This window comes from Phascolarctos cinereus, unplaced genomic scaffold (genome assembly GCF_003287225.1).
Source record: "Phascolarctos cinereus isolate Bilbo 61053 unplaced genomic scaffold, phaCin_HiC Scaffold_1;HRSCAF=81, whole genome shotgun sequence".
Classification (NCBI taxonomy): domain Eukaryota; kingdom Metazoa; phylum Chordata; class Mammalia; order Diprotodontia; family Phascolarctidae; genus Phascolarctos; species Phascolarctos cinereus.
Genome location: NW_027555514.1, coordinates 237,659,358 through 237,687,230, shown reverse-complemented (window position 1 = coordinate 237,687,230; position 27,873 = coordinate 237,659,358). Strand labels below are relative to the sequence as shown.

Below are 27,873 nucleotides of genomic sequence, written 5' to 3'. Positions count from 1 at the left end.
TATTCATCACTAATGCTATAGGAGGGGTCTTCTTGGCTACTACTTCAAGATATATTATGCTGAATCTGTTTTCTTCATTTTCACTCACTTTCAGATAGCTCAAACTGTATCTCATTCAACCTTCTTCCCAAATCTATAGGTAGCTTGAGTGGATTGGAGCCTTCCTATAGATTCTGTGATATACTACCAACCCCCTCTCTATTTTATGTCCATCTCTGCTCCCTACCACTACCCCCACCGCCACCCATGCTCAAAGGATCTACTCAGTGCTCAGAAGAGAATTTAACTATTCACAGCAAAGAGCAGCGTGGGAGCATCAGCTGAGAATGTTAGCAGCTCTGCTTGGTCAAAATTGTGAGCAACTCTGGCTGGACCCACACACAAGCACACACACACACTCACACACAAGCACACACACACACACACACACACACACACACACACACACACACACACACACACCATGTATCCCATCTGAGTGTGCTCTCCATGAGTGATTCCTGGTAACATGTTCTATGTATATGTGTCCTCTCACTGGTTACGTGGTAACCTGTGGGATAATGAGAACACCAGGAATTTTTTCTTGTCACTCAAGTCATTTCTCTTGAATTAATTGTGTCTTCAGACTGACTAGTGAAATCACACACATCACTGAGGACTCATGAAATATAGTTATAAGTGGGTGCCAACCCAAAGTGTCTTCATCCTGGGGCACCTTTCCTGTGGGTTCTTGTAACAGGAAATATACCAGGGACTACGTTCTTTCTAATCACCCCACTCATATAATTAGCAGGTAACTAAAGAAGGCTACTTTAATTTGTATCTGTGTAGGTGTGAGGCATGACTTGGACTCTTCCCAACATTGTTGCCACCTTCTAATTCACCTGCCCTAATAATGATGTTGATAGCTGAAATTTACATAGTGTTTTAAGGTATATAAAGCTTTTTACATGGATTCTCTCCTTTAAGCCTCACAATAACCCTATGTAGTTGTTATGGGTGTTACTATGCCTGTTATATGGATGGAGAAACATGCACAAGGAGATGAAATGACGTGCTTCTACTCCCATGACAACTAAGTGTCAATGGTGGGATCTGAATTTAGATTTCCCTGACTCCAAATCTAGCAATTTAGCCATTAAAAACACTCCATTCCCCCTTTAAAAGTTATTTACATTTCTATAGAATAAAGCAAAATATCCCTACAGAACACATGTCCTTGGCCTCATGGATTTAGAAGACCCTGGGACCATAAACTGCCTACAACCTTAACCATGTCAAAATCCAGTCAATATCAACACCAATAACAGCAATGACTTCATAGGGGGAGATAAGATAAAGATTCCTTCCCTCTGTCCTTCCACTCATTCCCTGAGTCCTTCTTTCCTCTTAACTGGTCCCCTCTACTCACTGCACTCCATAAGAGTATTCCAAATCTTGGCCATGTCTTTCCATCCCTTTCTCATAACGCCATCCTACCACTGACCAGCCAAGGAAGACTGGCAGAGCAAAACACAAAGCCAATGGTACCATCCCAAAGTATTTATGTTATATGTGCCTTGTCCCTTCATAGTAGAATATATATGGAGCCAGAAGACTCAGTTTTAAGTCCCAGTTTTGCTACTTATCTATGTGACTTGGGCAAATTACTTCACCTCTTATTTATCTCTAAAATAAGGAAGTTGGACCACATGATATTCCAAATTTGTAAAATGCTATGCTTTTTTCCACTTCTACCCTTGAATCAACTTCATTAAAACTCAAGTGACTTCCCCTTTTTAATCCTCTATATGATTTTCATCTATGTAGCTCAGTTTCCTCATCTATGAAAGGAGAGCTGTATTAGATGGCTTCTGAGTTTATTACAACCCTAGGATTTCCAACACTTATACTATCATGTTATTTCCTTCCTGCTTCTAGACTTTACCAGGAAAGGAAGCAGGGAAGGTAATAAACATTTATATATCTCCTACAATGTGCCAGGTACTGTGCTAAATGCTTTACAATTATTACCTCTTTTGATCCTCGCAACAATCCAATGAGGTAAATGCTCTTATTGTCCATATTTTCAGTTGAGAAAACTGAAGAAGGCAGAGATTAAGTGACATGTCCAAGGCCACACAGCTAGTAAGTATCTGAGGCCAGGTTTGAAATCAGGTCTTCCTGACTTCACGCCCAGCTCTGTCTACTGTGCCACCAGATGCCACATATACCTCATGATACCCTATGGTCTCGTGCTATTTCCTTCCTGTTTCTAGACTCTGCCAAAAAATAATGACCCCCTCTGTCATCCTATGTATTTTACTTTATGCAGTTAAAAATATTTTTTCTGAGAAAGGGTCCATATGCTTCACCAGACTGTCTAAAGGATCAATGTCACATAAAAGGGGTTAAGAACTCCTATCCTAAGCCCCAAACCACAATATTAACTTTTTTTCTGATCTTCTTCCATTTTTCCATTGTATTCTTCAGAACTATTTCATATCTTTGAGAAAGGCCTCGAGAATCCCTAGGCTATTCACTGATCCTTTATCCATAGTCATATCATAATATGAACAACTAAAAGTTCCCTGGGATCAGTTCGACTGTTCTCCCTGCCCCAAGGCTGCCATTTAGCTTAAGTAATACTAAGTTATCTTTAAAAGTCTTCTGGAAATTAGATTCCACAACTCAGATCTTTTCAGATCCTTAAAAACTCATATTCATTATCTTCTTCCTGTAAAATCTGATTCTGGTGACCCTTGATGATCTGGAGGAGGTCAGGATTCTCAAAAGCTATGTCAATGAAGCACAAAATAAACAGGTCTTACTAAGCTAGAAAAGCTTTGAGAATAGACTCTGAAATGGACTGTTCATGCCTAGATGCTTATCATCATGAAGTTGACCGCTGCTTAATGAATTATTTTTGGTCACAGCAACTCATGAAAAGTCTAGACTAAGGCATGGAGGGACTATGTTGGTAGAGGGAATAACCAAACAGATTAAATCAGGATACTTAAAGTATTCAAGGCTGTAGTCTTTTTTCCCATTGCCTCTTTATAGAATTTAATTCCATTGCTAGATGTTCTTCATTAAAACAAAGACTTTTTTCATTAGGGGCATTTGCTTCCCGATAAGTGCATCATTGTATACCATTTTGCTTAAAAAGGTATAAGTATCAGGGCCAGGTCTTCACTTCTCTTTTACAAATTTCAACCAGGGAGACTGAAGGTGGAGGTAAGAGGAATCATGATGGAGAAAGAATAAAGGATGGCTAGAAGAATGAGGTTATTGCTACGGCTGAAAAAATTCATCATCCAATGGCCAACTTTCATAGAATCATAGATAGAGAGCTAGATGGGACCTTAAAGGTCACTGAGACTGACCCTCAAATTCTATAGATGAAAAACTGAAGTTTAAAGAGATTAAGTGACTTCCCTGTGGTCACACAGTAGTGAAGCATCAGAAGCAAGATTGGAATCAAAATCTTACTGACTCAAAATCCGCTCCTCTATCCGTGATGATGCTACCCTGGCTACAACTGCTAGTACAGAGAATTCATGGAAGAGGAAAAGAGAAAAAGAAAGTGTTGGATGAGAAGAAGTTGTTGATAGGCAAAGGGCTGAATTAAGACTTTTCCACATTCTGGGGAGCAGCAAGGTGGCGCAGTGGATAGAGTACTGGCCCTGCAGTCAGGAAGACCTGAGTTCAAATGTGTCCTCAGACCAAGCACCTGACACTTACTAGCTGTGTGACCCTGGGCAAGTCATTTAACCCCAATTAACTCCCCAAAAAAAGACTCCTCCACATTCTGTCCAAAATGACCCCTATCTCACATAGAGACAAGTGTTATGTTCTCAATGGTAACAGAAACTTGTCTCTCTCACTTTGCCACATTACTATGTTCCTGCTTTCTAGCCTAGAAAGAATGAACCTTCACTATATGTGTTACAGATTTAAGTGGTTTCTGTAGCCAGACAATATAGGTCTTCATACATCGGATTAGAAAGAGTGTTTTTTATCGTGATCTGCACATATGCAGGTAAGAGTTCAATTTTGTCTAAATTCCAAAATAGATGATTTCCCTCTCTGCTATGATCTTCAGGAAACCTCTCTAAAAGATCTGTACTTGTCATAATTAATATTTTAACCTTACCACTTAGCAAGGTACACTGACTTCATCCCATGTCTAAGATTCCCTATTTAACATACAGCAATCTTATGGTAGATATGTAAGGGTTCATTTTTCTACACATCCTTGAATTATCACCACTATCCTAACAATCCCCCTTACAGGAATTTTGCCTTTGATTTAAGGGATTAGAAATTTTGTTTTCTATTCTGTCTGTGGCACCTTTTCACCATCTGGGGGGGGGAGGGGCGGGAAGGGGTCCAGCAACTTTCCTTTGACATAGTCTGGCTTTCCTGGGAAGGAAGGGAAGGGGTTAGGAGAAAGAGAATGACTAAAACATCCATTCAAAAACAAAAGTAGAACCTATTTCTAGAGCTGCCTATTCAAACCCTACATTAAGTATCAAGGGAGGGCAAGAGAATGATGGAGAGTCACGCAGAGGCTTGCAAAACATCTTACCTTAGAGGAACTGGGAACACAATGTTGAATATGTAGCATCTGGCACTTGGCCCACAGCCCTCATTATTTTACAATTACTCCAAGATGTCAAGCATCAGTGTTGGCACTTAGAGTCTCCATGGAGCTGGCTAGTATGTAAAGGCTCACTTGTACTTCTAGAAAACTAAAAGCTAAGAGAACCCAGTTCTTATTTAACACAGCATGGTGTGGGTGTGGGTGTGGGTGTGTATTTCTAACTAGCCAGCAACAAAGCCACAAGAAAGAATTATATGGGTACTTACTATTTATAACTCATGGCCACGTCCACAAAATACTTTCTTCTCTGTCGATAGACATTGTCCTTAAATCCCTTAAGCAAAGAAAAAGGTTCATTTATTTAACAATGTACAAGAAAATTAGCTATAGAAAGACTAAAAGGAAATACTCAAAGTGTTACATAATGGGTGATCAATTCAAATTTCAACATTGTGTTTTTGATGGCTACCATTGATTCAGAAAAGGCAAAATTGAACTTCTAGTAAAATCTCTGCAATTAGGACTCTGCTAATTTGGAAAACATGTTCACTCAAGTTGAAGTTGACTTTCCCACAATTTATAAAGAATGGTTTAACTGAGTAACCAATCACGACTTCAGAAGGCTGGTGATGCCTCAGGCCTCCTGCCCCCTGCCTCCTGGCAGAGAGGTGATGAATGGACTACCAGAAGTGCTAGACCAGAGACCTGAAGGACAAAAGCAGCTTCCAAGACTTCCCAGTGAAACTTAAACAAGATTAAAATATAATTGGGACAGGTTTAACAAAATAAATAAAAATATGACACAGACAATGTTAATTTGTGGTTTTCTAAGCCAATATATGGCCCTCAGGGATTCATTTCTATTTCAATTTGACACCACCCTACTAGAGGAGTAGGATGAGACATAGAGACAGATATTTTCAGACACAGCCAATATGTTGAAATATCTTGCTTAATTTGACATATTTGTTACAAGTGAGAGCTTCTGTTTGGGAAGGGAGTTAGTGGGCAGTGATTAAGATGTAAAAAAAAAACCAATGAAATATTTTAAATATACAGAAGAAAACAAAAAATCTCAAAAGGGAAAATAAACAGGATAACTTTGTTACTTGTTTGTTAAATATAACACACTTTTTAAAAAATACGACAAAAGTTCATAGTTTTATGTACAATTGCCTTCTTTGTTCTTTGTGAATTGAGATGTTTGTTTGCTGATTAAGCTCATAATCAAAAACATATTTAATTTTTTAAAAAGAGTAGCTAAACTCAGTACATAAATGATGAAAAACAAGATTTCAAGAGAGGAGGAATGTTTAAACTATTTAAAGGGAACTGTCTTCAAGAATCTTCCAAGCTTTGGAAGCTTGATTTACAAATAATTGACATGCCCATTATAAACTATTTTTATCTCTTCATAAAATAGGTCCCCTCAAGACGTCTTTGGGTAATTTTTTAGCTTCATTTCAGTTACTTTTGTGTGCTTGAAACTAATAAGATTATTATTTCTTTTTTAAAAGTAGGTTTTAAGTCACTCATTCCCCCAAATTAGTCAAAATGGAGATTTCACGGTATTAAATGATCATGTCTACAGACTTCAAGAATAACTTATATCTTGCCTGTCTTTAAGTCTTAGAGAATGTGAAAGCCTCATGCTTTCTCTCTCTTCAGCGGAAATGAAAAAGTTTCTGTTTTCATTAAATGGACTGTTTCTACAAGTGCTTGCACATGTGGACCTTTTTTTTAAAAAAAAATCTAAATTTAGGGAAGTCACCTTCTGCACCTGGAAGGAGTTCTATTAAACTTCTGCAAGAAGAGACCCCTGAGAGAAGGACTCTCTCCTCTCTGTGGCTGTCTTTCTGTTTTCCTTTTCTTTAGATGTTCTCAGCCACTTACAAATAAGAGAATTGTTTCTTCATGCTATGAGCAAAGTACAAGCAATTTTTCCCTCTCCTCCGCATCCCAGTACCTGGAGTGATATGATGGAAGCCCCCACACAAACCTGAAAATGGAGTCAGAGTAAGGACTGCTGTTGTAAGAAATGCATCTCCCCGGGTGTTTAAGCTAAGCGAGGGGAATAATTTTAAGAGGAGACAAGACAGTGGGAAGATGTCTACAAACCTAAATACACTTGGGCTGATTCCGCTGTCAAACCCCACAAATTCACTAGAAAATGGCCAGTTGGCTTTGGTTAATTTGATTTAAAAAAAAAAGAAGAAGAAAACCAAATTACCAGTATCAAAAATGAAAAGCGTGAATTCATCATCAATGAAGAGAAAATTAAAGCAATAATTAGGAGCTATTTTGCCCAACTCTTTGCCAATAAGTCTGACAATCTAAGTGAAGTGGATGAATATTTATAAAAATAAAAATTAGCCAGATTAACAGAAGAGAAAATAAAACACTTAACCCCGTTTTAGAAAAAGAAGTTGAACAAGCCATCAATGAAATATCTCCTAAGAAAATATCTACCAAACATTGAAAGAACAATTCATTCTAATACTATATAAACTATTTGGAAAAATAGGCAAAGACAGAGTCTTACCAAATTCATTTTATGACCCAAATATGGTGCTGATACCAAAACCAGGAAGAGTCAAAACAGAGAAAGAAAATTATAGACCAATTTCCCTAATAATGTTGATGCAAAATTTTTAAATAAAATATTTGCAAAGAGATTACAGCAATTTATCACCAGCATAATACACTATTACCAGGTGGAATTTATACAGGAATGCAGGGTTAGTTCAATATTAGGAAAACTATCAGCATAATTAACCATATCAATAACAAAACTAACAGAAATCATATGATTATCTCAATAGATGCAGAAAAAGCTTTTCTGTTGATTCACCCAAAGACTCCAGCTTTTGGGATAAAAACTCACTCTTTGACAAAAACTGCTGGGAAAACTGGAAAATAGTATAAGAGAAATTAGGCATAACCCAACATCTCACACCCTATACCAAGATAAGGTCAAAATGGGTACACGATTTAGATATAAGGGATGATACCACAAGCAAGGAATAGTTTACCTGTCAGATCTATGGAGAAGGGAAGAATTTAGGACCAAACAAGAGATAGAGAACATTGTGAGATTTAAAATGGATAATTTTGATTACATTAAATTAAAAAGGTTTTGCACAAACAAAACCAATGCAACTGAGATTAGAAGGAAAGCAGAAAGATGGGAAACAATTTTTACAGCCAGTGTTTCTGACAAATGCCTCATTTCTCAAATATGTAGAGAACTGAATCAAATTTATAAGAATATAAGTCATTCCCCAATTGATAAATGGTCAAAGGATATGAACAGGCAGTTTTCAGATGAAGACATTAAAGCTATCTATAGTCATGTAAAAATGCTCTAAATCACTATTGATTAGAGAAATGCAAATTAAAACAACTCTGAGGTACCACCTCATACCTATCAGATTGGCTAATATGACAGAAAAGGAAAATGATAAATGTGAGAGAAGATGTGGGAAAATTGGAACACTAATGCATTGTTGGTGGAGCTATAAACTGATCCAACCTTTCCAAAGAGCAATTAGGAACTATGTCCAAAAGGGCAATCAAACTATGTATACTCTTTGATATAGCAATATCACTGCTAGGTCCATATTCCAAAGAGATCATAAAAAAGGAAAAAAGACCCACACGTACAAAAATACTTATAGCAGTTCTTTTTCTGGTGGCAAAGAATTGGAAATTGAGGGGATGCCCATCAATTGGGGAATGGCTGAACAAGTTGTGGTATATGAATGTAATGGAATACTATTGTGCTGATGAAATGATGAGCTGGCAGATTTCAGAAAAATCTGTAAAAATTTACATGAACTGATGCTGAGTGAAGTGAGCAGAACCAGGAGGACATTGTACATAATAACAAGAACATTGCACAATGATCAACTGATAGACTTAGCTCTTCTCAGCAATACAATGATCCAAGACAATTCCAAAAGACTCGTGATGGAAAATGCTATCCACATCCAGAGAAAGAAATTTGCAGTCTGAATGCAGATCAAAACATACTATTTTCACTTTTTCTGTTTTTTCCTTCTTGTGGTTTTTCTCTTTTGTTCTAATTCTTCTTTCACAACATGACTAATGTAGAAACATGTTTAACATGATTGCATATGTATAATCTATATCAGATTGCTTGCTGTCCTGGGGAGGAAGGATAGGAGGAAGGGAAGGAGAAAGAATTGGAACTTAAAATCTTACAAAATGAATGTTGAAAACTATCTTTACATATAATTGGAAAAATATTAAAGACTATTAAGGGCAAAAATTAAAAAGAAAAAAAAAGGAATGGTCAATTGGCCTAGGGAATTGGTCCATGAGGCCTGAAATCTTCACAAAATGAACTTGGTGAGAAGCTGAAGGAATATACACCCCATGGCCTTACTCTTTTGAGAAGGTCATAACAGTTAAAAGATAGTGTCTTATTTATATGGTGACCACAATAATGTGAGGCATACAAATGTGAAAGACATTGAAATCTGGTCACCACAGAGACCAATCTTGTCTTCAGAAGACTGGCAGTGAGGTACACGACCATCTTCTTGACAGAAAGATAAGATGCTAGAGGCATAGAAGAAGGCACACCTTGTCAGACATGGGCAACTTATAAGTTTGTATTGCTTAACTATACTTCTTTTAACCAGGGAATGTTGTATAGGGGTAAAGGTGGAAGTCATTGGGAAGAAACAGTAATTTTTTTTAAAGCATAAGGAAAAGAAACAATTCAATCTTAAAGGCAGTGTTTTATAAACACCCAGAGAAACAATCCAAATAAAGGAAGGAGGGGGTTAAGATTTGGAGATGCAAGACGAGACATGTATTTTTGGATATGGCTGATTTGGGAATTTGTTTTGCTTGGCTAGCCATATTTGTTATAAGGGTTTGGTTTTGTTGGAGGTTTTTTCCTCCCAAAGTAGTGAAGGGGAGGTGGAAGGGAGAGAAAATAAATATTTGTTCATTGAAATATTTTAATTTTTAAAAAAATAATAAGCAAAGGCTTTCCCTTCACTACAGGAGAGTCAGAAGTTGTGAGATTTTCAAAACTCATGGATAAAGTCAAGGTATCTCAGAGGGTAAAGCTGAGACTATCCTTTGGGCCCCCTGGATTTTGCAAAGTGATGAATATCATGGCAAAAGAAATAAGCTCCTGGCCATGAATTACTCCACATCTGCTCTTCTTCTCTGAGGCGTGACACTATCCTAATGGCATCCAGCTCTTGTGGGTTTTCCAGAGAAATCTTGCATACTCATTCAAAGCATGCACCTGCATCATCCCAGAGAAGCTGAAAGAACGAATTGCTACCATTCCTCATCACCCAAGTGTGGTAATTATCCAAAGGCCTCCTGTTAGCTCAACTAATCCAGACTGTCCTATGTTGCAACATGAGCTAGCTGAAAACTGGGAAGAAAAGACATTGAGTAGATATCTACGTTAGCATTTAGAGACAGAATATTCTTCAGCCATCCAGCCAAAGCTAGGATGCAGGTGGTCATGGGGTCAATGTTTTGCTGCTGTTGCTCCAAATAGAACACGCAGAACAGACAACAATCTCTACCTAGTACCCTCAACTGAACATTGACACTATCGTTTTATTAAATATTGGCTCAACTGTTGCTTCTGTTTGTCTTTCTTTCTCAAAAAGGACCATGTCATCAGGGAGGTGATACCACAAAAGGCAAGTAAATCGGATTTAAATGAGGGAGGGCTCACTTTCACCTCTGGAGCCATCTGGGTCCAGTGTCCAGATGTGGATCAGGACAACAGGAATTGGCCCAGGATGCAATGGGGGACGTTGGCCTTTGCAAGTTAAGATCTTTAACAGCAGTCTGACGACGCAGCGCCCATTCAGTGATTAAGGCTTATTAAGAAATGAGGCAAAGAATGACCTCTTAAAAAAAATACATCTGGGGGCAGCTAGGTGGTGCAGTGGATAGAGCACCAGCCCTGAAGTCAGGAGGACCTGAGTTAAAATCTGGCCTCACAGCATACACCCCAAATTGCCTAAAAAAAAAAATTTTTTTTAATAGATCTGGGAAGGGAAGGCCCTCAGGGTTTCTGGACAAAATAGAAACAATTGTTATTCACATTCATTCTGAGACAATCAGGGCCCAAACTATGACCAAGTGGGGCTTGGCCTGGGACCTATTATTGGCCAATCAATGAGAGCCAGAGTGATTTGGCATTATGGCTGATCTTTTAGAGAAAAAACAAAATGAACAAAAAACCTGTTACAATGTCCTAGGAACCACAGAGTAGTGGAAAGAACACAGGATTTGGAGTCAGAGAATCTGTTTTCAGATTCCAGCTCAGCTTCCTATTATTATAACCTTAGAATACTTTACCTCTCTAGGAGTCAGTTTCCTCATCTATAAACATGAAGGCATTGGACTAAATAATAATAATAGCTAACGTACATATATATGTTTAATTTGTGTGTGTGTGTATATATATATCCCTTTAGAGTTTGCAAATCATCAGATGTGTGATTATGTTATATATGTAATGTAATATGTTAATTATACATTTCATATTAATATGTTAATAATGCACGCAATTAGATTGCACATATAATCTCATTTTCTCTTTCTAACAACCTTTACAGGAAGGTGAAATTATTTCCTTCATTTTATAAATGAAGAAACTGAGGCGAAGAGAGATTAGATGACTTGTCCAGGGTCATGTAGCTAAGTAAGTGTCTGTAACAGATTCAAACTCAGATTTTCCTGCCTAGAAGTCAAAAGGTCTATCTATAATGAGGCAGTGGATTTCAAATCCAGTCTCAGAGACTTGAAAGCTATGTAACCTTGGGCAGGTCACTTTTGTCTTACTTAACTTCTGTTTCCTCACCTATAAAATAGGGATAATAATAACATTTGCCTCCCAAGGCTGCTGTGAGGCTAAAATGAGATAATATGTGTAAAGCACTTTACAAACCTTAAAACACTATGCTGCTGCTGCTGCTGCTGCTGCTGATGATGATGATGATGATGATGATGATGATGACGACGACAACGATGATGATGCTACCTAGCTACCTCTAATAATCTTTTCTAGATGACTTCTGAGGTTTCTTCTAGTTCTAACTCTCTAATTCTAAACTCTGTCCAATAAGCTTATCTTTCTAAATCTCACATTCTAAGTCTCTTCTGTAGTCAGCTGATTTCCCTTCAGGGGAATCAAAGCAAGGTGTCCTGGGGACTCCAATCTCTAACTCCATACCTAGCCCTGCTTTGGGTTTGTCCATGCACAGAAAAAAAAAATACCATTTCCTTTCCCTTACTCACTAAATACTAATGCAGCAAAATTAAATTTTGCAAAATGAACATTTCATTTATCTGTAGAATAAATGTGTGGTAGAAAAAAACCCAACTCCAAAACACATGATTGAGGTAGGGAATTGCTAACTACTTGCAATTATTTCTAGTGGTTGCACATCAAATAAGAGAAGGCCTCATAAGGTGGATATAATTAGGAGTAATGGGATGAAATTAAGTGAAGAGAAATTTAGGCTGGATACCAAAATAAAATTTCTTCACAGCAAGGTCAGTGATGCTATAGTCGTTCTGGGGAAATGGCTGACCCCCTGCTATGGGCTGAATAATTTTCAAACTAGCCTAAGAAGAGCATTTAGGAATTTAAGGTTGAAAAGGCAATGCAATAGATCACTTACGGTTCTGGGCTTAAGTGCCCATGCTCTTCAAGATGCTTTCCAGTTGTTTTATTAGCAAGTCTTTTCAATACCTCCTTTGAGGTCCATCAGCGTCTTAATTTTCACTTTGTATATGAAAAAAGGGGGAAGCTAGGTGGTGCAGTGGATAGAGCACCAGAACTGGAGGCAGGAAGACGCTAGAATTCAAATCCAGCCTCAGACATTTAATAGCTGTGTGACCCTGGACAAGTCACTTCACCCTGTTTGCCTCTTCTTTCATCTGTAAAATGAGCTGGATAAAGAAATGCCAAACCACTCCAATATCGTTGCCTAGAAAACCTCAAATGGGGTCACAAGGAGTCAGACACCACTGAACAGCAATATTTAAAAATTAAATTAAATTAAAATTTTTTTAAAAAACTTTAGGCTCACAAGGTGAAAGGTCTTACCTGAAATCACCCAGAAAGTTAATGGCCTGTCTTTGCATTGCCCTAGGATAGGTACCTTTTAAATGAGAGTAATAGTTCACATCTCTATAGAACCACTGAGTTTAGAGTTGGAAGGGACCCAGAGCAACATGTTTGTTTGCATGGGATCATATTTAGAACTGCAAGGTACCTTAAAATGTCACCTAGCCAAGTCTTTCCATTTACCGATGGGTAAACTGAAGCCCCAAGAAATGAAGTCACTTGCCTGAGATCACACAGGAAATAAGTGAGAGGCAGGATTTCAAGCCTGGTTTGGGGACACCAACGTTAGCACTTTCCACTATGTCCTGCTTCTTTCTTAGGCTAATCCCTCCCCAGACTTGGGATCAGATGACCTTGGTTTGAATCCCTGCTCCCCGCTTTACAGATGAAGAAACTGAGGCTCAGAGACATTAAGTGATTTGTCCAATCATTTCAGTCATGTCCGACTCTTTGGAACTCCATTTGGGGTTTTCTTGACAAAGATACTGGAATGATTTGGCATTTCCTTCTCCAGCTCATTTTACAGATGAGGAAACTGAGGCCAGTAGGGTAAAGTGACTTGCCCATAGCTAGTAAGTGTCTGAGACTGGATTTGAGCTCAGGAAGAAGAGTCTTCTTGACTCCAGGCCTAGCAGTCTATCCACTGTGCCACCTAGCTACCTTACTTTTTTTCTATTTGATGCTAAATAATAGGGTACACTGAGTTTTTCTGCTACATTGTAGTCATAGCTACACTGACTGATTTCTGGATTCCACAGCTTTCACAGGACAAACTGCTTCAAATGTCAACCATAAGCTCAGTCAACAATGAACATTTCAAATTAATTGTCCAGCTTTCACATTTTCATCTTCCTGTTTGCCTTCTACGTTGTCGTGTCTCTGGTCCCAGTCATTGGGTCCCAGAAGAAATGAACAATGCAATGACTAACCAAGCTTTCAGAGGACCCATGATGAAGCATCTGCTCACAGAGAGATGATGGTCTCAAGAAACAGAACGACCCATACATCTTGGGCCATAGTCAACCTGAGAATTTGCTTTGCTTGACTATGCATATGTTTTTAAAAAGTTTTGTTCTTTTTTTCCCAACTGGGTGGAATGAGAAAGAGAGAAAATAAATGTTTTTAATTGCAAAAAAACAAAATTAAATTTTAAAAAGATGTTTGTATGTGAGTAGATGGGTTCCTTCCCCCAGACTATTACTATATACTTCTGCTGGACTTGAAATAGGCACCCAAATCTCATGTTAAAGAAATATTGATGAAGAAATGCAAGGAAAATAGTGGAAAAGCATTATCAAAGGTCCATATTACTTTAAAGGAAATATTTGTTTGGGTAGAGTAGGGAGAGTGGGAGAGAACAGATTAGTCTGTTCCATCACAGTCCTGTTCTTGAAATTTTTTCATTTCCATTGAGACTAACGCCTATATTGTTGTATCCTTACCTCATTATTGACAAAAATGATGTCAGAGTATCATTCTTTCAGTATGTCTCTACAGGACAAGAGCTCTTAGTCATTTTTTATGTCATGGCCCCTTTGGAAATCTGGTAAGACCAGAGATCCCTTCTCAGAATCATGTTTTCATGTGTATAAAATAAGAAAAAAGGAAACTAATTATACTGAAATACAGTTATCAAAAAAAATTTTAAATAAGTTCATACTTCCCCTTCCCCTTAAGAATCCTTGCCACAGGACAATGATGAACCCTCTTCAGCATTCCCAAAGTGAAATCTAATTTGGCTAATTGTTATTCGAAAGGCTACCCTCTGTGACTAAATAAGGTGGTTTAGAAATATCTTTCTATTGTACATTTCACGAGTTTTGGAAGCTGCACCTCCCCTATCCAATCTTTTAAAAGTAAATGAAACATTATGTGTACACAAATCATCCCTCAGATGGGATGTCCATTAAGACTGGGAGTCCATTACTTTGGTGTGGTGTGGTTGTGTGAAGATAGACAGACAGACATTTAGATTATAGATGGATAAACAGATGAGTAGACCAATAGATAGATAAATGGATAGATAACTATATTTCAATGTAATTAGTTTCCTTTGTAATCCTACATATTTCACTTTATGCACTTTAAAATATTTCTGAGAAAGTGTCCGTAGGCTTCATCAGACTGCCAAAGGGGTCCATGGCACAAAAAAAAATGTTAAGACCCCCTGATCTGTCCTAGCTGTGGCAGTTTGGGACACATTTAGCCGCTTTCACTGACTTGACATAAATACTATTACAGCACTACTCCACCATAAAATCTAAAAACCCAGAATACCCTCAGTGGGATTTTCCCTCTTACTTACAGGGTGATCTGCATCCAGCTCTGAGCCATACATAAGAACTCGGTGAGAACATTTGTCTAACTCAGCGATCTTCCGGGGAAACCACAAAACATCCTCTAGGTCTGTTGGAAACAGAGTGTAAGGTCAAAAATATTAGCTTATCCTTCCTGTGCAATATTGACTAAAGAGTAAAAGCATGAGATGCAAAAGTGGCCTTGCCTTCCTCCTCTGTCCAAATATTCTCTGGTGGATTCAGGGTCACAATGGTGGTTTGAAATTTCAGCAACTGAATGAGCTCATTAAATTCTTTCTTACTGCAGTCACAGTCCACGAAGATTTCTACCTCAGAACTTCTTCGCCTGGATTTCCTAGACTCGATGTGCACCATGTTCACGTGCTTTTCCTATGGAAACATAACCACATGGGCTTTTTTAAAAATGGTTTTTTCCTGCTTTTGGTCTTTTGTCCACCACCACCTGGTGCTCAATAGGTTGCCTTCCTCAATCAGACACCAACTTAAGAATAAGCATATTTTCTTAAATGTTGCAAAAATGATTCATGGATTGCATTTTTGCTACACTTCAAAAAAATTAATTTATTCTTAGCTTTGGTGAATGAAGAAAGAAAAAAAATTGCATACAACCTAGTCTACTTGATTACTCTAAGCAACACAACAGTTTTAGTGATGTCAATAGACTGTCAAAACATCCAAACTGTTATACTTAAAATAGCCAAAGAATAGGAGTAGTTGTTTGGTATTATATAGACCAAACATTTCATTGTCTAGCTGAATCTTCCCACCTTTCAGCCAGTAATTTTGGTGTCATATAGACATGGTTTCTCTCAAGGATTCATTCAAGTGAGTTACTGGACATATTACTTGGAATGAAAATTCAAGCATTCCCATAGTCCAAATCTGGAACTGACATCCATTTTTAGCCTACCCTCCCACTTCTTCCATACAAACTCTACTTTATCGTCCAACTAGACTACTTACTGTTACTCAAACAAGTATGGAGCCTTCTTGCCTCTGGATTTTGGCTCTTTGTCATTCTCTACTCCTAGAATGCCCTTCTCAGGCCCACCTCTTCCCCCATTCCTACCTCTAGGTATTCTCCTTATCCTTCAAGGCCCAACTTAACTATTACCCCTTCCTACTCTTTCCTCATAATTCTAGTCAAAAGATCTCTCCTCTTTCCTAAACTTTTAAAATATTTTCTTCGTATCATATATTCCACTCTACATTCCAGTTACTTGCCCATATATCTTATCTCTTCTACTGAATTATAAAGACTTTAAAAAGGAGAACTATGTCCTATAGACCTTTATATACCCAAGACTACCTTGCACAGCCCTCTGATCATATAGTAGGCACTCAAGTATTTGCCAAATGAATGAAATAAATGAATGAATATAGAATCACACAATTTTAGATTTGGAAGAGCCCTTGAGTGCATTTATTCCAAATTCCTCATTTTATAGATTAAAAAATTGGGACCCAGAGAGGTTGTGATCACATAGTGTTATGGTCACTTAGCTAAAAATTGTCAGGACACATACACAGGTCTCTTGACTTTGTGCTCTGTGCCCTTTCCATTATACCATTCTGGATGATTGGATTTGGATTTTACCTTTTTAAAAAACCTAAATTGATTAATAACAATCCTCCACTAAATTCCAACTCCCAGGTCTTATTGTAAAGTGGAATTACCTTGAGTTCTCAAAGGCTATACATGAGGATTAACCTGTTGCTAGGCCCTAGCTGACAGATGAAACTCCATGTTTGACTACTGATTGACCCACCTATACACCAGCAAGTTTCTATGTACTCAGGAACTGGCTTGGTCAGCCACATTTAAGCAATGACTGCAAGGTTAGCGAATTTCATTCCAATTCAGGTAAAGATGGTTAGCAAGCTTTCCTAATCACAATGATTTTGTAGTCAATAAGGGGGTTGTGCAATCCAGATCACTCATTGATTGACTGTCCCTAAGGTCTCCTTCCCACTCAGTCCCTGTGAATCTATTCAGCAACAACAGTCAGTTGTAAGGGCAGAGATTTGGGCTCTTGATCAAAGTATACACCCCACAGTATGCCCAAGCCACCACCTGAGTGCCAGTGGTAGAACTAGTGGGCTGGGGAGACTCATGTTTGCATGACTGTAAGAAACTGTCTGACTCATGAGCCTTTGAGTACTTGTGTTCTTTTATTGTATCTCTTCACCCACGACCTCCTCATATATACCAACAGAGCATAAACTATGATAGGTTGTACCAAGCCACAAGGACTTTTAGAAAGGGCCCAGTGACAGATAACCCATCCATCATCTGAGGATGAATGTAGCTACATGTGGAAAGACTCATCCCCAAAAGATGGACCACCAGGTGCCAAGTGATTCGTTTGAGGGGCTATAGCAATTCGACTAAAGTGTGAAGAAGTTACAATCTATGTTAGTGAAGTGAATACCCAAGCACTGATTCTTAAAATAAGTTAATAATAATAGTAATACGTAACATTACTATAGAGATTTACTGTCTTCAAGGTGATTTCATATCAATTATCTTACTTGATTCTCACAACATTCCTGTAAGGTAGGAAGGACACGCATTTTATTTCCATTTTATAGATAAGAATACTAGGACTCAGAGAGTTTAAGTGACTTTCCCAAAGTTCTAGAGCCAATAAAGAGCAGGAATTAAACTACAGTTATCCCTTGCACATCGCAACTTTCCCCATTGCAGTTTTGATATATCATGGGTCAGCATAAGAAATTAAATGGAAATTTTGGGGGAGTTTTGTGGAAGCTGCAGATGGCACACAAAGGCCAGCAGATGGCACAGAAAAAGTTTAGAAACTCAGAAATGCATAAAATATATGTGTAATATTGTATAATATCAACATATTTTATCTTTTAATATCATAATTCAGACTTCTTCTCTGGTATGAAGGTATGGCCAAAAATTGTATATAGATTTGCTGTGCTGTTCTCCTAACCCCCATGATGTGGAAGGGATAATTGTAGAATTCAGGTCTTCTGAATCTTGTCCCAAACCTATCTTGTCCACATTCTCTGAGTGAACTAGATCAGGCATTGGACATTTTTTTAAAAATCCCTATTTATGTCCTGAGGGACACAAAGGACTTGTAAATAATAATTATCTATAAATAATAATTATTTATAGTAGAAGAATTGGTCATTATTTATTTGTTTAATTTGATTAATGTAGCTAGTGAAGCAGGAGAGTTTATTTTTTTAGATGCTGATATATATTCCCACAGAATATCAATATAGCAGGACCTATCCTAGCCTCATCCCAACCCTTGTTCCCTATCATTTTCTAGGTATGACTTTGGAAATAAGTCCATTGTATTATTGTATCATTAAGCATGTTATTATAATGTTCCCAACATGAAAAGCTGCCAAGTAATTCCTCTATCTTCTTACTATATATTCAAGACCTTATTGCAAATAAGGTTCATAATGTCAATACGACATCAATTTATGAAATCCGGGAATCTCAGAGTTAAAAGAGAATTTTGAAAATCAACTGGTCCAACCTCAGTGCTGCACAGAAGGAATCATATGGAAACCAGGGTGGGATTTGAAGATCTTAACCTCAAAGCTATTCAAGGAATTGCCTGCTCCGGGTTGCTAAACTGGTGCTTATTTCTAACTCAGTCTTTTAGGGCTATTATGGTAGATTGCATAATGGTGTTGGTATTTGTCCTTCATTCTCAAAGAGGATCATGACATCAGGAAGGTGATGCCATGACTTGCAAGTGAATAGGATTTAAGTGAGGGCTGTGCAAAGTCACCAACCTCACTCTCTCCTCTGGAGTCACTTGGGTCCCGTGGAGAGATATAGATCCGAACTACTGGAGATGGCACTGAATAATGGTGTAGCTCCTGAGTGTATACACCAAACCTCCCCACACCCGATTTGTCTCCCCAAGTCACATTAGCAAATTTTATATGAGTTCTGCCAGTGGAATGTGTCAACCAAGATAGCCATGTGGCATTTTCTAGCAGGTTCTCATTTGCAGTCATCTAAATCATATCTTTCCTACTCAACCATGGAGTGTATTTGGCCTTGAACCCATTTTATCTCCAACACTAATTATTCCTGACCATCTACAAAGTGTGTGTAAATCAAATGATTTTAAAAGTCCAATGAATACTTTTTATTTAAAGGAATACTATTGGGAATCTTTCCTAAAAGTAAAGAATAGTTTTGTAAAGTTCATAGGATTATAGGATTTTACCCTGTAAGAGAACTGAAAAATCTTTTAGGCCACCCTATCCCTTCATTTTATAGATGAAACTGAGGACAGTGTAAAGAGCTCTGGATTGAGAGTCAGAGGACCTAAGTTCAAATCACAGATTTATCACTTATTACCTGTATGACCTTAAACAAATCTCTTCATCTTTTTGGCCATCCATTCTTCATGGTCACAAAAAAACCAAATAACTTCCTGAAGTGTATGCAATTAGTAAGTAGCAGGAGCCACATTTGAACCCAGGTCTTGTATCTCCAAGTTCATTGGTCTTTCTGCAACATCAAGCTACGAATAATAATCATACACACCCCATCTATACTTTGTGCAAATCTCCATTTTCCATACATCAGGATTGCTTTAAGAGAGACACCCCTCTGTCTTCTTTTATTACTAACATTTCTACCTGGTAATGGGGTTATATCATTCCCCAAAGATTGTTTGGGTTAAAAAAGCATATTTCACATGATCTTGTTTATCCTGTTGTTCAGATGATGTATGCTACTTGTGGAGCTTCATAACGTTCTATTTTTTTGAACATTCCAATATCTATAATTATACCATCCCCAGAAATTGACTCACTCCACTGAGTCATGTTTCCCAACAGATTACAGTTGTATAATAATGCACATGGCCATGTCGGGAGGTTTTGCACATACCTGAAAGAGCCTTAAGGCTTTTACCAATTCACCAACTTCATTTTTCAAAGAAAACACAACTGCAGTCTTTCCGCTTTCCCCAGCAGCTTCATTCTTGCCACTACCTTTGTTGCCTTTCTTATCATCATTTGCTCTGTTCAGCTAAAAGGAAGAAGGGACAGAAAATTACAATCAGTCATGGAATGTTTGCACTGACAGGCATCTTACTGTTCAGAGATTACTCACTAAATAGTATCTTGCATTTACATAGCACTTTAAAGTCTGAAAAGTACTTTACATATGTTATTTCATGTGATCTTTACAATAACCCTATGATTCTCCCTTTTTAAAGATGAGAAAACTGGAGGGGAGAGAGGTTAAATGACTTGCCCAGAGACACACAGATATTGTGTGAGGAAGAATTAGAACTCAAGCCTTCCAGACTCCAACTTCAGTAATCTATCTTCTATGCCAACAAGCACTTATTAAGCACCCACTATATTCCAAGCACTGTGCTAAGTGTTGGTAATACAAAGACAAAAATGAAACTGTCCTTATCTCAAGGAGTCTATGTTCATCTAATCCAACCTTCTCTCTTCCTTCCCAATTTTACAGATGAGGAAACTGAGGCTCAGAGAGGCAAAGTGTGAGCACAAACACACAGTTAGCTAGTGACAAAGATAGGACCCACACTTAGGACTATCAATTCCCAATTTAATGATCTTTCCATCAGACTATGCTGTAGGTTATGAATAAATCAAAGATGATATAGTTAAGCTTCCCATAAATGAATTTATCAGAGAGTCTGCACTAGTACTGAAAGACAACTTTAACATGAGCAGAGCAATCAAACTCTGTCAAGATATTCTAGATACAGTTGAATTGCTCAGAACTGAAAATCAGAAATGTGACAGTAGACAATTTGACTGCTTTCAGCCTATCAGCTAGTGATTCAAGTAAAAAAAAAAGTTTGGATCCACTCTATCATAAAAAAAAAATCTTACTGTCAAGAAGCATTAAGATTTTTCATTAGTTAATGTGCTGATTTGTTCCCTTGACTGTACTTCTTTATTACAAGGGAAAGACCCCCAGGGTGGGGAGGGGAGGGAAGAGTAATTGGAAATGAACAATGATGTAAAACATAAAATGAAAGAGCATCAATAAAACATTTAAGAAGGGAGGGAAAAAAAGAATTACTAATTAGTAATCTCTGCCTTAAGGTTTTCTTTCCAGCTTGTATCTCGCATTGAAGTATATCTCATTCAATTATCATAAAATTTTATATGGCATTTTACAGTTACAAAGCATTTCACATTTATTCCCCCCCAAAAAAAATACTGTAAACATTACAAGTATCATTATACCCATTTTATAAATGAGGAATGTGAGTTTTAGAGAAGTTATTATAAATTCAACAATATATTAAGCACCTACTATTTGCAGGACAAAGCTGGGTCACAGACCCTGCTCTATAGGATCTTTGGATCTTAAAGGAGTAGAAAAAAGGAGAAAGATAATTACATAAACAACTCTTAATACAAGGAGAATGAGACACATGCAGTGGAGAAGTGCTGAGTGAAGGTAGTTGTTTCACCAGAGGGCAAGGAGGAGTCATAGAAGGCTTCATCATGAAGGTACCACATGAAATGGAGCTTGAAAGAGATTAGGGACTTCAATGGATAAAAATAGAGTGTGTGGGTCAGGATGAGGGCAAAGCAAAGAGATGGAAGATGGCAGGATGAGAACAGGGGACAGAGAATGATCCAATTCAGTTGACATGTAGGGTACATGAAGTATAAGCTAAGTCTGAAAAGATAATTTGGAGCCAGATTGTACAAGGTATTGAATGCTAGAATAAGCAGTTTATATTCCATCAGATAGACAATGAAGGGTTACAGATGGTTTTCCAGTACAGCAGTGATGCAATCAGAGAAGTACATTAGTTGCTTTGAGGATAGATTAGAGAGGGGAAAGCCTGGAGGCAGAAAGATCAGTAAGGAGGCCCTTAAAATAATCTGGGTGAGAAGTGATGAGAGCTTGAATTAGGGTGGTTTGAGTGAGAATAGAGAGAAGGAAATGGATTTGAGAGATATCCTGGAACTGATGGAACAAGGTCACAGAAGAAACCCAAAGATACAGGTTAGTTTCAGCAAAGGAGGGAAGCTCTCAGCTTCTGAGAGCAAAAGGAAGGAGAATGGTATGGGCAAGGATACTGATAGGTTAAGAGGAGTGAACAGAAGAGTTAAGAGAAATTGTACCTGGTGACTTCAATTGGCTAAGTAGGAGGCAACAGTGAGGATGAAGAGTCTGGTGCTTGAAGAGAAGTGAAAAAGTGTGAAAGGGCCACGAAATATTATTGAGTCAAAATAAGTTATTAAGAGTCATTTAATTGTTCAACTTTTTTCTTTGTTTCCTTCCCTAGTCAACCTCAGCAGGATACCTTGCATCTTGTCTATAGAAATAAGGAAGGGATCTATTATTCCATTGTTACAGATTGGTAACTGCTGTGTAATTTACAGTCTTAGAGAGTAGCCTGGGGCACTGAGAGGTTAAGTGACTTGCCTAGGATCACATGAACAGTATATGTCAGGGGTGGAACTTGAATTCATCTTACTTCTTGGCTCTGAGACTAGTTCTCCATATGTTATGCCACACTGCTCCTGTTCTATCTATAGTAGTTGTTTAATAGATATTTATTGAATTGACCAAAGGATTTCCCAGTTGAAGACATCAAGCCCAGTCCTCTTTCCTCTGCTACAACACAGTGCATAAATTAAACCTGTTACCAAAGCAAATTCAAAAGGATTGAAGATTCATTATTACTATTTTTTTTTACTTTTTCCAACATAACTTGAAAGTAAATAACCATTTTGCATTCTTCCATCTGACTATGCATGTGCCTAAATCAATAAAACCGACATTTGTAACTTCTGACTCTCTAATTTTATGCTGTCAATGGAGATCTAATTGCTGCAATGCTGGCAGAGAATATATCATCCAGGCCCACCTAAATCGTGTCAGTAGATAACAATTGAAATGAAGGTTAAAATCCAGACATGAAAAAACTAGATAACTAATCCTCATGAGCAAATAGAGGCATCTGTGGAACTGAAAGGTATTAAAACTTCATTAGCCATGCAAGATACTACAGTATGTGATTAAGTAATGACTAGTAGCTGGAATTTGCTAATGATAACGATGACAGATTCTTAGGAGTCAGAGTACTGTCAGAAATGAGGAGAACATGAGGGAATAAAATAACTTGCAAATTGCCTTTGACAGATGATGTAAAGTTATTGTAAAATTATGAACTGATGGTACTCTCATCCAAATGCGTACGGTTATGCAATATACTCACTAAGCTCTGACAGTTAGGCGAGGAGAGTGCTTCCCCCTCTGCAAATGAAGATATTAAAACATTTACAACATTCCCCTGCATTTTTGTAGGAACTAAGAAATGTGTCTGTGGTGGGGAATTGAGCAAAAGATAATTTGCTGTTCTCTTCTTCTGTCTCCCCTCTTTTTTTATTTTCATATTAACATTCCATCACAAGTCATTCATACTCAGTTTTTTAATCATCAAAAAATTGTAGAAAAAAGATAAATGTTGACTTCATTATTTATGATTTCACAGACTTAGAAATGTATGCTGACTTCTATGTTTAATAGTGACAGTCTGTTTAAAGCTATTTTGAACTACAATTTCCTATTACTTTCAACATCTGTTTCCTCTCCATATTAAAAACATAATCCTAAATATTTAAGCTTCATTTTGGACATGAAGAGACTATAATTTTGTTTCTGTATTTTCTAAATTTAGTATTTCATTCTTACTTTAGAAATTCTTGATGTACTTGCTGGCTCATTTAAAATATCTATATACTATTAATATGCAAGGAAAGTCATTTACATTTATTTAGAATTTTTAAAAATTGATTTAAATAGTTCTACAAAACAGCATAATTACAATGGTAAAATTTCCTTGCTTTATCAACTCATTTAGTAGTAATAATGTGTAAGTATAATAAACCTCTGGCTTATTCACAGAGCTAAGATATTCAAACAGATTTTTTTTCTCCCCACAGAATTAGAAACAGTTGATAAGCTCTGTTATTGCAATAATGAAATATCATTCAATATTTTTATTGCATGAAGACCTGGATACATTTTCTTTCACTGCAATTTTCATCTCAAATTACGACCTAAAAACAACCCTATTCCTTTTTAAATTTTAAACAACTTTTAAAGTAAACTGAGGAAAGGGAAGCACTTTCAAAATGGACAATCTTTTTCTTTCCAGTTTTCAAGAAGTTCTAGATCCAGCAATGATTACTGAAGATGATTTTGAAAGATTAAAATGGAAAACAATAATTATTGACCTTAAAATTGGAGGGGACACATGGAGAAAACAGCAATATACTGGTGAAAGTCCAGAAAATCTAACTCTCCCGTGTTCTCCTCATCAGGAATATCCTTCCTAAATCCAATACACATTTTTCTACTCTAGAGTAAGAAAAATTTCCTTACAACTTCTTTCTCTTACTTTCTATAACTTTTTTTAATACTTTCCAAATAACTTTCTAAGAAGGAATCTAGAAAGACATTAAGATATGTTACTTTATTAAATTGATGAGTGCTTTAAATTCATTACAGGAGGAGGTCTACAGGTGCTTTAAGGTGTGTGTGTGTGTGTGTGTGTGTGTGTGTGTGTGTGTGTGTGTGGTGTGCAAGTTTACTAATCCACAGACAGATATTGTTGAGAACAAGACAGTCACCAGTGTAAGAAATTTACTCTCAAAAGTGCCAATCCCTTAATACTCACTGTTAAGCTGCTGGATAGCTGATGCTCTTCAGGCACTGCTGAGTCCAAAGAGAGTCCTCTTCTTGCCCAGTATTTGCTGGAAAACATCATCATGGCTGGATGCATGGGGAAATCTGTGTAGTTTCCTTTCTCTACAGCAGGGGGAACCAGCGGACTGGTGGCTAAGGCTGAGTCCTCAGCTCTAGTTGGGAAGTAGAAGAAAGGATATAAGGAGGCTAGGGAGGATGAGCAGGCTGCTCAGGGCGCTGTCCAGAGTTTGGGTACTGAAAAAGGAGCAATGAAGCTTCTCTTCTCCCTGCGCTCTTTATATGCGTAACTGGGAACTGATGAAAGGCTGATAAACAGAGACTCATTTCTGGCTGAGATGGCTACAGCCAGATTAAAGACCTGCGCCTTTAGTTTGTCTCCAACATGGAGATTTTTTTATTTCATAGTGACCTTTTCGAACATATTGGGGAAACAACACACAAGGGAGTTTTCTTTGTACAAGAAAACGACATGGCCTGAGCTTCCTACTCGTTTCTCTTCTCAAAGAATATCTGAATCCCTTAAGCTATTATATTCCATTTTTTCACACATTAACATTTTTTCTGCCTTAACTGTCTTTTATTATTTTAATGTGATAGCTGTCATAATAACTTTCCCAGTAAAGAAAATAACTGAATGCTCATTGATATAAATACAAGGCAGTGTTTTTCATGTTCCATACAGGGTAGCTTTATTGCAGAAAAAAATGGAAGATTTGATTTAGCTACAGGTCAGGTACGACAAACATGTTAAACTTAAGGATTCCTCTAGATGCTGGGGAAGAGGAAGGAATGGAAAATGTGAAAGTACCTACATTCAATTATCAATAATAATGCTCTCATAACTATACAGCACATCAATTTTGCACACTTTTCCCTACAACAACCTTGTAAGATATATAGTGCAAGTGTTGTTATCCACATTTGATAACTAAGAGAAATAAAGTTCACAAGGATTAATTGACTTGCCTATGGCCTTTCGACTAATAAATAGAAGAGTCAGTCTTTGGATTCAAAGTCAATAACTCTTCCTATTATAAATATTATTATTACTGCTATTATATGACATGTATATAGTGCTTCAAGGTTGGCAAAGGAAAGGAAGAGAAAGAAATAAGAATTTATTAATCACCTACTATGTGCTAGGCATTGTGCTAAGCACTTTACAAATATTATTCTATTTAATCCTCATGACAGGGGAGGTAGTACTATTATTATTCCCTTTTTACAATCAAAGAAACTGAGTAAAGCAGGTTAATTGACATGCTTAGGGTCACACAACTAGCAAGTATCTGAGGCTGGGTTTGAACTCAGGTTTTCCTGACTCCAAGCCCAGTACTCTATCCACTGTGTCATCTAGCTACCCAGGTGCAGTGGATAGCATGTAGTACTTTACATACCTAACTCTTATGATCCTTTTTTTAAAAAGTGCTAGTTATTAACATTTTACAGGAGAAGGGGGTAATCAAAGATGTAAATGGACAGTCTTGAGAAAACAAGTTGCTTTGGTCATGGCACCATCTTTAATGCTGAGAGTTACACTAGCTAGGCACAATCCTCTTCCCCACTACATTCCATTTCGTTCTCACTCTAAAAGCCCAGTTAATAGCTTGGAAAGTAACAATCCTGTTGAGTTCTAACCCACAAAGAGTAGAATAGGACCAATAGTTTCATTATTGTGGATATTCTAGGTTTACCAAGATGGCTTAAGATCACATAAACTCTTTGACAGATTCATCATCTTGTTGATTCTCATTGAGTTTGCAATTAACTAAAACCCTCCAATTATTTTTCATATGTTGCTTTGAAGTCAAGTCTCCCCTATCCTTTACTTGTGAAGCTGATTATTTGAATTTAAATGCAGAGGTTTACATTTATACCTTTTCAATGTCATCTTTGTTACTTAGATTCATTGTTCCCAACTACCAAGCCCTTTTTGAATCTTGATTCTGTCATCCAACATATCTATCCCTTCCACCTTTATGTCATCTGAAAATTTGAAACATTTTCTGTATCTTCATTCAAACCATTAAAACGTTGACCATGATAGAGCCAAGTAGAGGGTCCTCTGGCATGGCACTAGGAACTACCTCCAGGTTGACAATCTTATTTATCAAAACTTTGGGTAGAGTTGTTTGAACATTCTACACACTCACCTAACAATACTATCATTCAGCACACATTTCTCCATTTTTTCTGTAAATATATCACAAGAGACTTTGTTAAATGCCTTATTGAAATTAAGATATGTTATGTATTCTTTTATGTATTGTATATGTATATGTATTCCTTTATGAATTGATATGGTTAAAGTAACCCTAACAGAAAAGAAATTGAAGGTAGTTTGACATAGCAGTGCTAGCTCCTAGTCCCCATTTTATTTTCTAAGTACTCAAACCAACTTTGTATACATAAGTAATGTAAAAAGCCATCTATCCTGATCCTTAAATAGAAAACACTAAATGGATTAAAAAAAAACATTAAGATAACTAGGTGGTACTGTAGATAGAGAACTGGACTTGGAGTCAGGAAAACAACTTCAAATGTAGCCTCAGACACTTACTAACTGTGATACTGGGAGTTTTCTCAGCTGTAAATGGGGATAGTAATGGCACTTACCTTGCATGGTTTTTGTGAGGACCAAATGAGATAATATGTGTAAAGGGCTTGGCACATAGCAGGTACTACATAAATTATTATTATTATTATTATTATTATTATTATTATTATTATTACATGAAGGCAAAAAGTGGCTAGGAACAAGGGGTAATAGGTTCATTTGAAGGAGTCAGCACCTCTAGTTCAAGGGTTATTTACCTGGGATCTGTGAACTGATTTTATGATATTTTGATCATTGTATTTTAATATAACTGGTTATTTTTGCAATCCTAAGTATTTGATTTCATGCATTTAAAAATATTATTCTGAAAAAGGATCCATAGACTTCACCAGACTGCCAGAGGGATCCATGACATAAAAAGAGGTTAAGAACCCCTGGTCTGGTTGCAAATACCTCTCCTACCTTTTGATCAATCAACCAACCAATTTACAGGCATCTATAGTGCCTGCTATGCCCTGGCACTGTATCTAACAGGATTAC

At 37.2% G+C, this 27,873-nt stretch overlaps 1 protein-coding gene across 1 annotated transcript in view; it reads right to left on the bottom strand.

Annotated features, from left to right (window-relative positions):
* TPH2 (tryptophan hydroxylase 2) overlaps positions 1 to 24,931 on the bottom strand; it is a 129,392-nt gene extending 104,461 nt beyond the window's left edge. Inside the window, 5 exon segments of the mRNA XM_020968916.2 lie at positions 4,852 to 4,919; positions 15,034 to 15,134; positions 15,232 to 15,415; positions 19,947 to 20,087; positions 24,748 to 24,931. Of these exon segments, the coding sequence (XP_020824575.1) occupies positions 4,852 to 4,919; positions 15,034 to 15,134; positions 15,232 to 15,415; positions 19,947 to 20,087; positions 24,748 to 24,852 (599 nt within the window). The 5' untranslated portion in view covers positions 24,853 to 24,931.
* Positions 24,932 to 27,873: the final 2,942 nt, after the last annotated feature.